Raw genomic sequence first — 13,941 nt, 5'->3', positions numbered from 1 at the left:
ATGATTTTATTAAGCTCAGAATGGCTACTATCTCATTCTATTTACTGTTTTTCTGGCTCTTTTAGACTCTACCTCACCCCACTCGAGGGTGGGAAAGGAGGTCTGAATAATGATGATGATAAGGAGGAGGAGAAGGATGACGACGATGGTCATGAGGAGAAGGAAGACGACGACGACGACGACGATGATGTTGATGGTGATGATGATGATGGTAATGATTTGAGTCGTAGGAGCCTGAGAGTTTAAAACAGAGCCTAGCACTGATGTTCGTCAGTCATATCGCTACAAGTCACACCTATTCCTTGAACCAACAACAGAAAAAGGAAGCAAATATGTCTAAAATCACTAACTTGTGATAAGAGCGTTGAAAATAAGTTGCAGTCTATTGAAAGTCTGAATGGTAATATAATTTTTCTTGATGATACCGTGGGTTTATCTTCCGGGGACCCCAAGCACTGAATTACAAGCACAATATTTTCATGAACTTACAGGAAACATAATCTTAAGTCTGTACTTGCTTCGTATCGTAAGAACTACAGCCTTTGCACCAACACCACACTGCACATTAAGGTACCTATCTGCTTTGTTTTGTGTGTGTGTGTGTGTGTGTGTGTGTGTGTGTATGTGTGTGTGTGTGTGTGTGTGTGTGTGTGTGTGTGTGTGTGTGTGTGTGTGTGTGTGTTATAACGAAAGCAACGGTCCTCTTTATAACTTTCTAACGTGTTTCCTTTAATCAATTTCTGCATATTTACGTTATGTTATGCATTCTCTGACGTATGTGTTACCTTTCATTTTCCTCCTGCCTTCCAGCCCTGACTAGTTTCTCAGCAAATTAAGATTATTGGAGGGAAAGATGGTGCCACTGATCACCCACATGCGTTATCATGTTCGCTGATCTTTATAAACGCGCCCTGTTTTAAGCTGATCAGCATAACACGAAGCCTAGCCTAAAGTCAAGCTGAAATATAAGCTATCTGCAAAATTGATCAAATGGGCAGGCAGGACAGGAGGGACGACACAGCTACGATTTTAGTTAATTCTCTAACGTTTCGGAAAGCATGCAGACCATCCTCGGAGAATCTGTCTCTCTAAGGATGGGCTACGTGCTGTCCGAAACATCACGGAATCCCTGAATGGGCTCCGTGAAGTCAGGTGCGTTATGAAAGGGGACTGAACTCTTTCCTGTTTTCTTTCCTTCCCATTTGCTTCACTTATTACATGACTCAGTCACTACCTTCCAAATCTAGGATGGGCTGACTCACTAAGGTGGATCTGGATCGACAACGCGTCATACTGGAGCTACAGAATTGCTTTTATCGGTTGCAGACGTAATGGCTATAGATTAAGGATGACATTCGTTATTTCTTATTAGCAGGGGGAGTCGTATTAGCAAATGGCGCATGGTGGCAAATCTTTGCACGTGTTGCTACGGTACAACCTACACTATACGACTGGACAATCCATCTTTAAGCTTCCACTTGCATCTATCAGATTTATTCACTGTCGTAAATGGCGCTGACGAGGTGCATACACGAGGTGGCGTTGTGCACCCTGGGTGGAGCAGCTGCGGCGTCCAGCAGGGTACCAAACCTCGTCATGCTCCCTGCACCTCGACGTGGAAAGGACCCTGGACCGACCCTGGTGAGGCGTTGTCTACCATATGGGAGCGTCGGATCCCTACACGATGTATATTTTGTACCGCATCAGTAGGACAGCCCCACAGAAGCAATTGCTTACCTGTGGTCGATGGGTCTGCTTGGCCCAGACAGACCAACATTAAGCAACAACAACAACAATTATCTTTATTATATTATAAAGATAGTTGGCATGTTAGTGGAAAACAGGGGAAAGGACAAGAACATAATCAACCTTCACATTCCCGTCCGATTGAAGAGAAAGCAGTGCGTTTCACCAATGAGTAAAGCACCACACGATATCCGGGACTGACCGATAGGATTCACACAGCCAAACACAGCACCTGAACAATGAACAAATTTTCCACGTTATGTACAAAAGTTTAATAGCTCCGTTTACCATATGTTTTCGCGTATACCTGTGCTTTGTATCTGTCAGAAGCTTGTCATAATCCACCAGGCAATTTAAGCCGTGTGATGACATTAGAACTCGGTGAAATAATATAATAATCAATGCCAAATCATCGTTGTGTGCGCTGATAGCAGGGATGAATTATTTAGCGTCATGCAGGAACGGTATAGGGTCGATGGATTGTCCGAGTGTGTGACGGGGCACTGGCCTTGGTGTGATAACTCTCCAAACAGTTATAAAGATTTAGTGTTGCCTCGTTATTTATTTATTATTCTACTGGTTGGGTCAGCGCATCTTCCTAATTACACACTGACAAGGGTTCTACAATCTAAGTTGACATTTAACTATTGAAACGTTATCAAGTACACTCGACGGCTCTGAAAGCGTGGCATGATCCATATATCGAATTCAATACACTCCACTAAAACAGTAATAAACTTCCCCCGGTAACTTACGTATGTGAATTAGCTACTCCAAGTATAGTGTTTTGTGCTCTGACACTGAAAAATAGTGCAAGCTTAATGTGTGTGTGTGTGTGTGTGTGTGTGTGTGTGTGTGTGTGTGTGTGTGTGTGTGTGTGTGTGTGTGTGTGTGTGTGTGTGTGTGTGTGTGTGTGTGTGTGTGAGAGAGAGAGAGAGAGAGAGAAAGAGAGAAAGAGCGAGGAACTAAAACAATAATCACTCCGAATGGGATGAAAGCTGAGCAGCGCTAATCACATCACAATACTATATAGCTAGGGATTTTCATGAAAAAAAATATAAAATACTAGAAAGCACTCAGAGAGAGCATACCTCCGTCAATGTCACTGCTATTGAAAAGGATCCGGACCCGGACCCTTGGAGACACTGTGTGGAATACGTAGGATCCGGATCCGCCCCCAATTTTAATCACTTGTTCCTTGACCCACGGCCCACTCTTCCACAAAATTTTATTGAAATTCACTGAGAACTTTTGGAGATATTGAGTGGGATAAATAGGACCCTGATCCGAAGCCGGACCCACCCAAAATTTTAATAAATTCTTTCGTGGCCCATGGCTCACCCTCCACAAAGTTTCATTGAAATTCAGTGAGAGCTTTTGGAGGCAAACAAACAAACAAAGGTGATTACATAACCTCCTCCAATTTCGTTAGACGAGGTAAATATGAGTGCAGGTGTAAACTTCATTCATTCATTGCCAGACGCCATGTATCCCAAACGGGGTGGACAAGGGCTTAGAGTTAATTGTTTTACAGGGAGGGGCACTAATCCTCCACCAAAGAGTTCCAGAATACCTGTATTTCGCATTCCAAAGGTCATCACTCGCTTACTTGGCCTTTCGGTTTACAAATATCACAAGAATCCAGGACAGAGCTTCAAATGTCACATGAATCCAGGACAGTATTTTAAATGTCACAAGAATCTAGGAGCTGCATTTTGTTTCCATGCCTAAGTTGAGTACAAAATACCATGCAAAAATGTTTGTCTTAACTCATTCATCTACCAAACACTTCACATAAAAAATAAATAAATGAACTGAAAAGGCAAAAACGAAAACGAAAACGGTCCTTAAAAAATGATATAACTTGAGTACAATTGTTTCTCGTAAAATGTGGTTGGCATCCTTTCTAAATACGATCCCCCAGCGGCCTTGGAATGAAAGTTGCTTAAAAATTTCATGGTGATGATACCAGGGGAGAAGAAAATAATTACAGCTTCCATGAGAGTGTTTTTGAGTTTGATGGTACCGCCACGGGGAGAGCAAAATAACTGTAGATGTTTCATTATAACATGCTTCGAGTTTTGGTGGAGAGAGAGAGAGAGAGAGAGAGAGTCATTATATTATTGCTTGTCTGGTGGTGATGCAGACATAATGGAATGTTAAAATCTTGTTTATTTACTAGATGTAACTGCTTGGCGTTTGGTGGTGACGTTAGGAGGGAAAGAAAGCAGCCTATTAAAAGCTTTAAGTTTCGTAATAATGCAAAAAAAAAAAATTTGCAAATGTTCCTTAACAAACTTAGATTTTAATCATTATCACCTCCGCCAAAGAAGTTGGACAGAGGTCAATATATTCTCCCATGTCTATCAGTCTGTCTGTGTGGAAGAAATCTCAATAAGTTGTTATCAGACTTCAGTAAAATATGGTGGATAGGTGGGCAGTGGTTCAAAAAAGAGCTGATTAAATTTCATATCCAGATCCAGGAATAAATAGTAAATTTTACAGATGTTGGTGAAGGTATGCGCTCTTTGATATTGTGTAACAGGGCGAACTAAGGCCGTAAAATTAACTGTTGAAAGGTTTAACATGTACAGGTAGATGTTTCTGTTTACGTGAAGGGAAGAGGAATCACGGAGGTCGTAAAATATTAGATGACTGGAATTCTTACCTTTCCACTCCTATCCACGACCTGTTCTGACCAGCGTGAAGGTTAAGTTAGGTTAAGCTAGGTTAGAGCACGCAAGGTTGAGTTCAATGGAAATAGGTGGTTAGGTGAAGTTATACTACGACGTGCAAGGTCAAGTCTGGTAAGGCTCCGCGTACTGGGATGAGGCAAATTCAACAGGATGAGATTTGGTGACATGAGGTTTAGTTTGGTGAGGATGTGAACTTGAGATAGATTGTGTGGAGTGAGGCGTAGTTAAGTGAGCCTGCGCTGGGTAAGGAGAGGTGAAGTGTGGCTGTACGAGTATTATGTAAACTGAGGTGAGGGTATGCGAGGTTTCGTCTGGAGAAAAGTGAAGTGAGGAAGTGTGGCTTCGATAAGTCAAATGAGATGTGGTGAAAAGAGACTGAGTTAAAGACTGTCAACATGTCCAATGGAATGCATGATGGTCTCTATTAAGAAAATAAAAAATAAAAAAATACAACGATTAGTATTGGTCTTGCCTCCTCGCAAATAACTCGACGGATTCGTGTTGCCACATTTCATTATGGTTTGATCTTTGACCCTATGAAATCAGTCATTAAGGCTTCAATCCAAAGAATGAAGAGGGTATTAGGGGGGTAACTGTCCAAGGAACAACTGCATCAAGTCTAAGGTAAAGAAAAGGAATGGCAGCAAAGTGAAAATTACTGATCTCAGAAGAAAGAAGAAAGAGGAGAAATAAAACTGAGCAAATATACTATGGTCTCCACATAATAAAGTAATTTATGGGTAAGTGATGCTTCATTATGTGGGGAGTGATGACATGAGATATGGTTATGTAAAGTGAGACGTGGTTATGCTAGTCGTCGGTAGATGCGAAGTGAAAAAAAAAATAAAGATATGTGAAATGAGGGGTGGGTAAACGATCTCGCGGTGAATAGAAAGAGATGTGGTGAGGTATGTGAGGAGGTGAAGTTAAGCCAGATTATGTGAACTAAATGTTACATTAGATGTTTCCAAAAGAAGGAGGGTTCGTGAGAGGGAGAAGGAGGGAGAAGAGAAAACTCATGTTCCAGGAAGACAGTGCAAGTAAATAAATAAATAAATAAATCGCTCAAAGGAATGCGGTCAGGGGAAATAGTTCATGGCGCCATCTTGGTCTTTTTGCCTGGGACCCAGTACTTGCATTGTGATGGGATTTTTGGACTCTGGCTGAATCTAAAAGTTCTTGATGTACTCGTGTCTGTCGTGGTGTGTTCTTTGCTGTCTTGTGAGTTGCATCTGTAGGTCTGTATCATGGTCTGTGGTGCATCCGTGTCTGTGGTGTGTTCTGTGTTGTACGTCTGGTGTTCGTGGTGTGTTCGTGTTTGTTGTGGTGTTTTGTGCTGCCTTATGTGTTGTAACTGTGCGTCTGTTGCGTGGTCTATGCAGCATCCGCGTCTGTGGATGGTTTGTGTTGTAGGTCTGGTGAGTTTTGTGTTATATTCATATGTTTATGGGGGTGTTACGTACTGTATCAATGTTCCCGGGGTGTTCACTACAGTGCTTCGTGTTTCTTTTCTCCTCTGATTCATAACCTCAGTGAGATCAAAGACGTGTGTTCTATCTCCACCTTCTAAAGTGGCGTACCCAGTATGTCAAAAGGAACAACTGAGGAAACTGGGGTGTTACAAGAATTCATGTTAGCACCTTTAGCAGATTATATTCAGTGTATCCAGCAACATGTGCCTGTAAATGATGCTGTCTTATGTTACGTCATAAACTGGACATAATACAAATTTAGCAGTTTTCATGCTAAAGACACCAAACAAGCGTACCGTATATAAATGGGTATTATTTGGTTATAAATTTTGAACAACAGGATAACATTATATATTTTCACAGAAGTAACAGCTAACGTTTCCACAACAAAATATAAAACAAGAGTAAAACCAGATTCCAAGGGAGAATTTAGACGTCCAGACAGGGACGGGGAGAAGAAATTACATAGGCTACCGGCAGCTGAGTGGAGACTTCGGGGAAGAGGAGAGTCCTGTTCCAAGTACTATGCATATTATAACCTGCACTAAGTCAAATAAACAATACGAAATTCCTTTACTTAACCATACTTCCTAATTTTACTTATTACAGTATTACTCTCGAATGACCTAAACATAAACAAAACTCCATCTATATTCAAGCGTGTCTCAAATGGTTCAACTTTTCCGCTATATATTCGTCAGACCTTTTGGGAAGATACTTGTTTCTCTGACTATACACATCTCGGCGAAATTCAAGAATCGAAAATACTTACCCATCCGGAGTTGCAGCTCTTGGTGGGTTTTCCTGGGGCACGTCCACCCGCCCGGCATCCAGAGCTCGTCACCAGTACGATACCTGTGGAGGGGGAGATGGTGTAGAGCTCTCTCTCTCTCTCTCTCTCTCTCTCTCTCTCTCTCTCTCTCTCTCTCTCTCTCTCTCTCTCTCTCTCTCTCTCTCTCTCTCTCTCTCTGATGTGTGTAAAATACAGTGTGGACCAAATGCCTGGAAACATGAGAAAAAAAATGCAATGGAGAGAGAGAGAGAAGGAGAGAAACTTCGTAGAACAGAATATGGGCCTTTGTGTGCGTGTGTGGTATAATCTATTGGCATAACAGTAAGAAGCACTACCCTGTGGATTATGTGTATCACCCCTAAATTGATGGACCTCTAGAACTGCTAATGTTCATGCCAGTATCTAAACAAAAATAAATGATTAGGTATGAGAATCACACATGGAATAACCCATCTAAAATTTTCTTATATTAGAGAGAACGTGACGGGATGGCAATTCGGTGAAAATAAAACACCTGACGAGGCTGAGTAGAACTGATACTCAATGTAGCCGGACATTTAGTTTTGCTGTGATATATTTACAGTCGTAAACATTAGATTTCAGATTTTAGGTGTTCTTTTTTCTGTCTTCTTTCTAGCTTTCGCTATTTATTTATTTAATTATTATTTATCGATTTGGCCACACAGCTATAGAACAACGTGAACTTCTTAGCGTCTCACACCTCACACATAGAGTGAAAAATCTTGCATTTCCTTATGATACTGCTCTCATAATCACACTACAAAATTAACAGACAGAAATTCTTTCGGATGAAAGTTCTACAAATACTTCTTCCTCGGCTATTTACTGTACTGTATTTTGCACGTTACATCCTAATATCATCTTGTATGTTAGCTATACCATTTTATTAACAACGCAAGATGCATCAATAACACGCAGGAGGATATTAAGGCGTAAGAGGTAAAAAAAAATAAATAAATAAACTCGCTTAAGAAGATGTTACGAAAGCTCCCGGACCAAAGACAAATCGGACTGGTTCTAAGCACTTTGGGGGCTTCGTAACCCATCTACATTGCGATTTATTTTGCGTGTAACATCTTGACGAATTTATGTATGTTATTTATATCGTTTTAATATCGATTTAACATACATCAATTAACTCAGTGTCAAATGGCCACCCTTTGCGGGATTGTGGTGTCTGGCAATAGATAGATAGATAGTGTACAAGAGGATACTGAGTTGTAACGTACTTGAGTTGTAAACTCATCTGAATGTGAACTTGGCGGACTGCAGGGTGAAGTTCCTTTCCTGTATTCCGCCATCCTCATTTCAAAAGATGGGCAGGGATCTGAGCCACGTTTGTATAACTGGACAGCCGAGCCACCCTGCTATATCGGCCCCACCACGGGAAGGTTCCTCTCCAGCATCGATCAGCAACATATAGACCGGATACGCAACAAAGTTAACATTTGAATGCCATTAACCTATACGTAAGATTATTATCTGGGGTGCACGCCAACTCGATTTCCTTCCGCTTAGAGTCATAGGCGTGGCAATAATGATAACAGTTAATTAGGGCATGCTGGAATCGATCTGTGAGTCCATTATTATGCCGCAACATATAATATACATATACAAGGAGACACCCAGCACCCGAAGTGCTAAAATCCTATCTCGGTTAACCTATGAACTTGTCTTTTATGGCTTAAGGATTATATTATGCTAAACACGAAGTAATTTTACTGAGTCTGGCTGACAGCAACAGCACTCAGTAATACGTGAAGAAACCGTTTTACACAACAGATAATGCTGATTACATCTTTTTTTTTTAATTCTTTGCGTTTGTTCGTGTGAGGGAATAATAATAATAATAATAATAATAATAATAATAACAATAATAATAATAACAATAATAATAATAATAATAATATTTATAATAATAATAATAACGACGACGACGATTTATGTCAAATACATTATGCGTGTGAAAATTAACAGATTCTTTACAGTATTCTAATCTATGGAGTAAAGTTGCTGATCATGGCTACCTGACGACAAACTACTGACAGCCATACCTCACAAAACCGCGAGTGAGGCGTAGGCACACAGGGAAGCACCGCATAAATCTACCCCGACGACCTCCTGATCCTTTGTGCTACACCCCACGGCACGCGAAGGCGGACTTCCACCCCAATCAAGTGTGTGTGTGTGTGTGTGTGTGTGTGTGTGTGTGTGTGTGTGTGTGTGTGTGTGTGTGTGTGTGTGTGTGTGTGTGTGTGTGTGTGTGTGTGTGTGAGAGAGAGAGAGAGAGAGAGAGAGTGTGTGTGCTGGTGGAAGTCTGCGGCCGATATTGGTCGTATTATAGATAGCACAGGAGGCTTCGTACCACCACTACCTTGGCGATTTATTTTGCGTATTATACCTTAACACTCTCATGTCGATTTAATATCACAGCAATCAGTGTCACTAACATCCACCATGACACTAAGATATGATACGCAGAATAAATCGCTATGGCACAGGTTTTACGAAATCTCTAAAATCCTCTGAAAAAATAGCTCTACATTGTCCATTTTTCCTATAGAGTCTACAAGGAGGCTACCGAGTATCCCCGGACGATTTTACCCTTTATATTAGTGTCTTTTTTTCCCTTGGTTAATTAATTTCCTTGACGTGTATTTAACGCGTATGGGCCGGGGACGAAGGGAGAGGGATGGGAATTAACAGGAAGATGATGACCTCTGTTTTCCCTGATCCTCCTGTTCCACGCCGGTGTGAATTTTTGTCAGTGTTATCACTATCCTGCATCACTTATTTCCTTATCCCACTGTCACATCCACACCCAGACCAGCAGACTCAGCCGTCCACGGAACACAAAATACGGCCAACTGAGTTTCTAATGAAGAGCTACTTACGGACCTAACCTATATTTATCCACAGGGACTCGTATTCTCAACAGTTAAGCAAGCTCCGTAACACCTCTTCCTCACCAATTTATTTTCTGGATATGTGTGGCTCAGCGTTTTGGACGTTACTTATGCAGAATGTGGTGATATTAGAATGATTTTAGTAACAAGCAGACGGCAAGGTGTAATAAACAAAATAAATCGCTTACGAAGAGGTGTTAGGGAGCTTCGTTAACCGACGAGAATACAGGCCAGGAAATGCTTAAGTTCTCAAAACATCAGTCACCGTAAAATGGGCTTGCAGAAAATAAACAAATAAATAAATAATAATAATTTTAATATTACTAATAATAATAATAATAGCAATAACACCAACAACAACAACAATAATAATAATAATAATAATAATAAAAATAATAATAATAACCACTGTGACCAGGAAATATTTAGGTTTTCTGAGACAAGCAGTTATTAAGAACGCTGTGAGAGTTACGTGTGCACTAGAGTGGAAGTTTCTCGTGGTTGCTCTACGGTCAATCCAATAACGAAGGCTGAAGTATTTAGGTAGTTGACCTTTTTTTTGGTAAAGCAAGTCCTTGACCTTTGGCTAGTGAACAATGTTATTTTTGTCCCCATTTCTCTCTAAAATTCATAGTCACTTTACATATGCAAAGGTAAATGGGCATGAATGGTTAAATAAGCGTATATGTCTCACCCTGACTCTAATCTGTATACAGTCCATCTATATATGGTACAATATCCGTTCATGGTTAGATATTACCGTATTTACGAAGCAGAAAGGAACCTTGAAAAGCAGAAATGAGAGATCTATACGGGAATGAAGCTGTTTTGAGACGAGGAAACGGAAGGGAGGTGAAGCATATTGACAAAGTAGGCCTATAGTAATCTATAAAAAAAAAAAAAAAAAAAAAAAAAAAAAAGGATGTAGGTAATGGTTAAGAAAATCGGGAACGGAGAAAAATACAGACTGACCATCGCAATGGAAAATCAATTAACCGCATGTGAAACTGCGACAGGTATGCAGGGGCGATTATTTACCTGCGGTTGATGGGACTGCTCGGACAGACAGACCGGGTTACCTTATACTACTACTACTATTACCACCATTACTCCTACTACTACTTCTATTACCAACACCACCGCTACTGCTGCTGCTGCTACTAAATATCCATCCATCCATCATCTAATCCTACACTGCCCCATAAGATGCGTAGGAGCCCGGGGCTAGCCAGTTGGTCCCGACATTTAAGATGAGAGTGACCAACCTCACTAATCCCTGAGTGACATTACATGAGCAATCAACCCCAACCATCCCTTGGATATAATCCTTCACCGGCTCAATCCGACTGGAGCGCAATGATTACCCACTAAACCACCAGGCGCCTACTAAATAATAATAATAATAATAATAATAATAATAATAATAATAAGACGAGTAGACTCGTCTGATGGTAGCAGCAATAGGGGCTAAGGGAAAAAAAAAAAACTCATGATCCAGAGAGGGGCAGGAGCGGCTTCCTGGTATAAATGGATTACCTGCTGAAAAATAAAGAGGATGTGGAGAGCTCCTCAGAAGGACCAAGATTGTCAATGTGCCGCTTTTGGTATGAGATCTAGAGAAATGTTATCTGGCTCTAAATTTCGACTAGACCAAGCTATATACAGGGGTTTCCTAGAGAAGTATTATCAATCTAGCTTCAACTTTCGACCAGATCAGGCTATGGGTGTCCTAGAGAAATGTCATCTAACTCTATATTCCGACCAGATCAGGCTATGAATAGGGTGTCCTAGAGAAAAGCTATCTACCTCTAAATTTCGACCAGATCAGGCTATGGGTGCGCTTGAGAAATTATATATATCTGGCTTTGAATTTCGACCAGATCAGGTTATAATTATACATGGTGTCGTAGAGAAATTTTAGCAGCCGGTATCTATCTCTAAATATCCAGCAGATCAGGCTCTATACAGGGTGTCCTAGAGAAATGTTATCTAACTAGCTCTTTCGACCAATCAGGCAGTTATAAATTATAGTCTGGGTGTCCCGGGAGGAAAGGACGTAACTCTGGGAAGTGACAGTTGAAGCAAGTCTAAGCGAAAAATGTTATATCATCATGTGTTCAAATTTCAATCACTCTGGGGCTATTAATGCTGATGATCTTATGAGTGTATTATAAGGGAGATAAATCAAGGTTTGTTAAAGAAAATAAAAAAAGGGGGGGAAGGGGGGACGACCCAAAGAAAACGGAACCATATTTAGAAACGGGGGAAATGTGTATCTTGATAATACGCAACTGAAAATCATGTGTATAAAAACCCAGGCAGTGTATACTAGGGATGTATGAATTACCAAAGAAGTGTGGGTACAGGAGCGTGTGTTAGAAGTGTTATGAATGCTTAGGGAAATGAAAAAAGAATATGTAAGCAGTGGGGTGTGTAAGGAGATGGACGCGTGTGTAACCAGCGTTAGGCTATGTGATGGATATGACTGAACGAGTATTGGCTGTGTGCTCTGTGCAGAGATATAAGCGATAGCATGTTGGCACTGTGGTGTGTATGAGAGAGAGAGAGAGAGAGAGAGAGAGAGAGAGAATGAAGGTAATGTGTGTGGAGGGAATTTAGCAGAATGTAAATACTGCTTTGTGCATATGAGAAATAAGAACGATTCGGTAGTGTGTGTGTGTGTGTGTGTGTGTGTGTGTGTGTGTGTGTGTGTGTGTGTGTGTGTGTGTGTGTGTGTGTGTGTGTGTGTGTGTGTGTGTAGACAGATGAATGATTGTATAGGCAGGTGTGTCTGAGTAGGCAGAAGACTGATGGGTGTGTAAGGATGTGGCTTATAGTGTGTATATGTGTGTTTGAGGGGTGGGAGTGATGAATGATAATATGTGGTGTGTAGGCTTTGTGTGTATAAAAAATGAAGTCAGGTGTTTTTACGAATATGCATGGAATTGGGTTTGTCGACAGATTTATAAAGGAATCAGCGAGGAAATGTATGCACAGCTAAATTATGATGTGTAAAATTAAATCTGTGCGCTGCTAATGGAGAGGAAACAGATATGAATCAGTGTAATCAAGGAACAATGTAAGCAGTGTTTTGGGGAGGGAAAAGAAGGTTGCAAGAAGACAACATAAAAGTTTATACATGTGAACAGGACAGTATGAGAGCAAATGCAATAAAAGATGAGAAAGGCAGACCGTTAAGTTCGGTTGCCGGTAAAAATGAAATAAACGATTACGGTAAACTGACCTATGGGATGCCCTAGTCAAGATAACTTAAGCCAAGGAAGATAGTTCAACATGTACAATAAAACTCTCGATTCTTATAATTATGATCTAACTGATCCTGATAATTTATAATGCAGTGATTATCACTGTCAGTAGTGTGCTTCGGAAAATGAACAAAGTGGGGAGGATACACGTTAGAAATTAGGAGACTGATTTACGAATTACAGTATATATATATATATATATATATATATATATATATATATATATATATACTGTAATTATATATATATATATATATATATATATATATATATATATATATACTGACAAACAGGTTAGTGACTGACTTTGCATTCATGTATATGACCAGACTAGCCCTCGGAAAAGAGAAAAAAAATCAATGTAAAAATACCAATGAGTTAATTACAAAATCGTCTTCAAGGCGACTGTGAAAGCAATGTGTGCCTGTCAGTCACGACCTCTCCACCTCTGTACCATATATTTGGAAGACTAATTGAGTTCTTTTATGGCAGCCTTTATAGTTGCTGAAAAAACTGAGTAAACTTCCACAGTAATCGTCTGTGTATTATACATTATACCATTAGATCGTGGCAATCAATAATCCCTACGAAAACGTTCCACTGAAGACTTCATCTTGACAGTTCCCAGAAATACGACGCTCGATACAGCATGAATATAATCCTTGTATGCAGTTTTGAAGAGTTCATGCAACTTATTACTGACTTACCAAGCACTGCGTAAGGGATCATCCTGGTGCCTCCACTAGACGAGCTCATAGGGTGCGGGCAGTGTTTGAAGGTGGCAGTTGCACGGACCCCACCCCACTACGGTTGCCATCCAACACAACACTGGCACGCGCCTTCGCTCTCTTGCCTCACATTCCCGCGTCAGGTCCGTTTTCTAAATTCGGGCAGGAATGCTGTCCGTTTTCTCATTTTGTCCAATGCCTTCTTCCATGCTGTATCATTTATATACTTTGTGATGATAGGTGATAGGGTACATACAAGTTTGGAACCACCCATACGACATGCACTCGAAAGACCATTTTCTTTGAATTCAGC

At 40.6% G+C, this 13,941-nt stretch overlaps 1 protein-coding gene across 2 annotated transcripts in view; it reads right to left on the bottom strand.

Annotated features, from left to right (window-relative positions):
- The window catches only part of LOC145393517 (uncharacterized), a 136,532-nt gene extending 122,828 nt beyond the window's left edge, over positions 1-13,704 (bottom strand). For both annotated transcript variants that reach the window (XM_080267666.1, XM_080267667.1), the window contains exons 1-2: positions 13,608-13,704; positions 6,687-6,769 (exon numbers count right to left, since the gene is read on the bottom strand). In XM_080267666.1, the coding sequence (XP_080123792.1) occupies positions 6,687-6,769; positions 13,608-13,656 (132 nt within the window). In that variant the 5' untranslated portion in view covers positions 13,657-13,704. The remainder of the gene's footprint in view (positions 1-6,686; positions 6,770-13,607) is intronic.
- Positions 13,705-13,941: the final 237 nt, after the last annotated feature.

The sequence above is a fragment of the Coenobita brevimanus genome, chromosome 24 (assembly GCF_032717465.1).
Source record: "Coenobita brevimanus isolate Jiangsu-jjx chromosome 24, ASM3271746v2, whole genome shotgun sequence".
Lineage (NCBI taxonomy): Eukaryota > Metazoa > Arthropoda > Malacostraca > Decapoda > Coenobitidae > Coenobita > Coenobita brevimanus.
The sequence above is the reverse complement of the archived record's forward strand: the minus strand, read 5'-3'. Positions and strand labels throughout refer to the sequence as shown.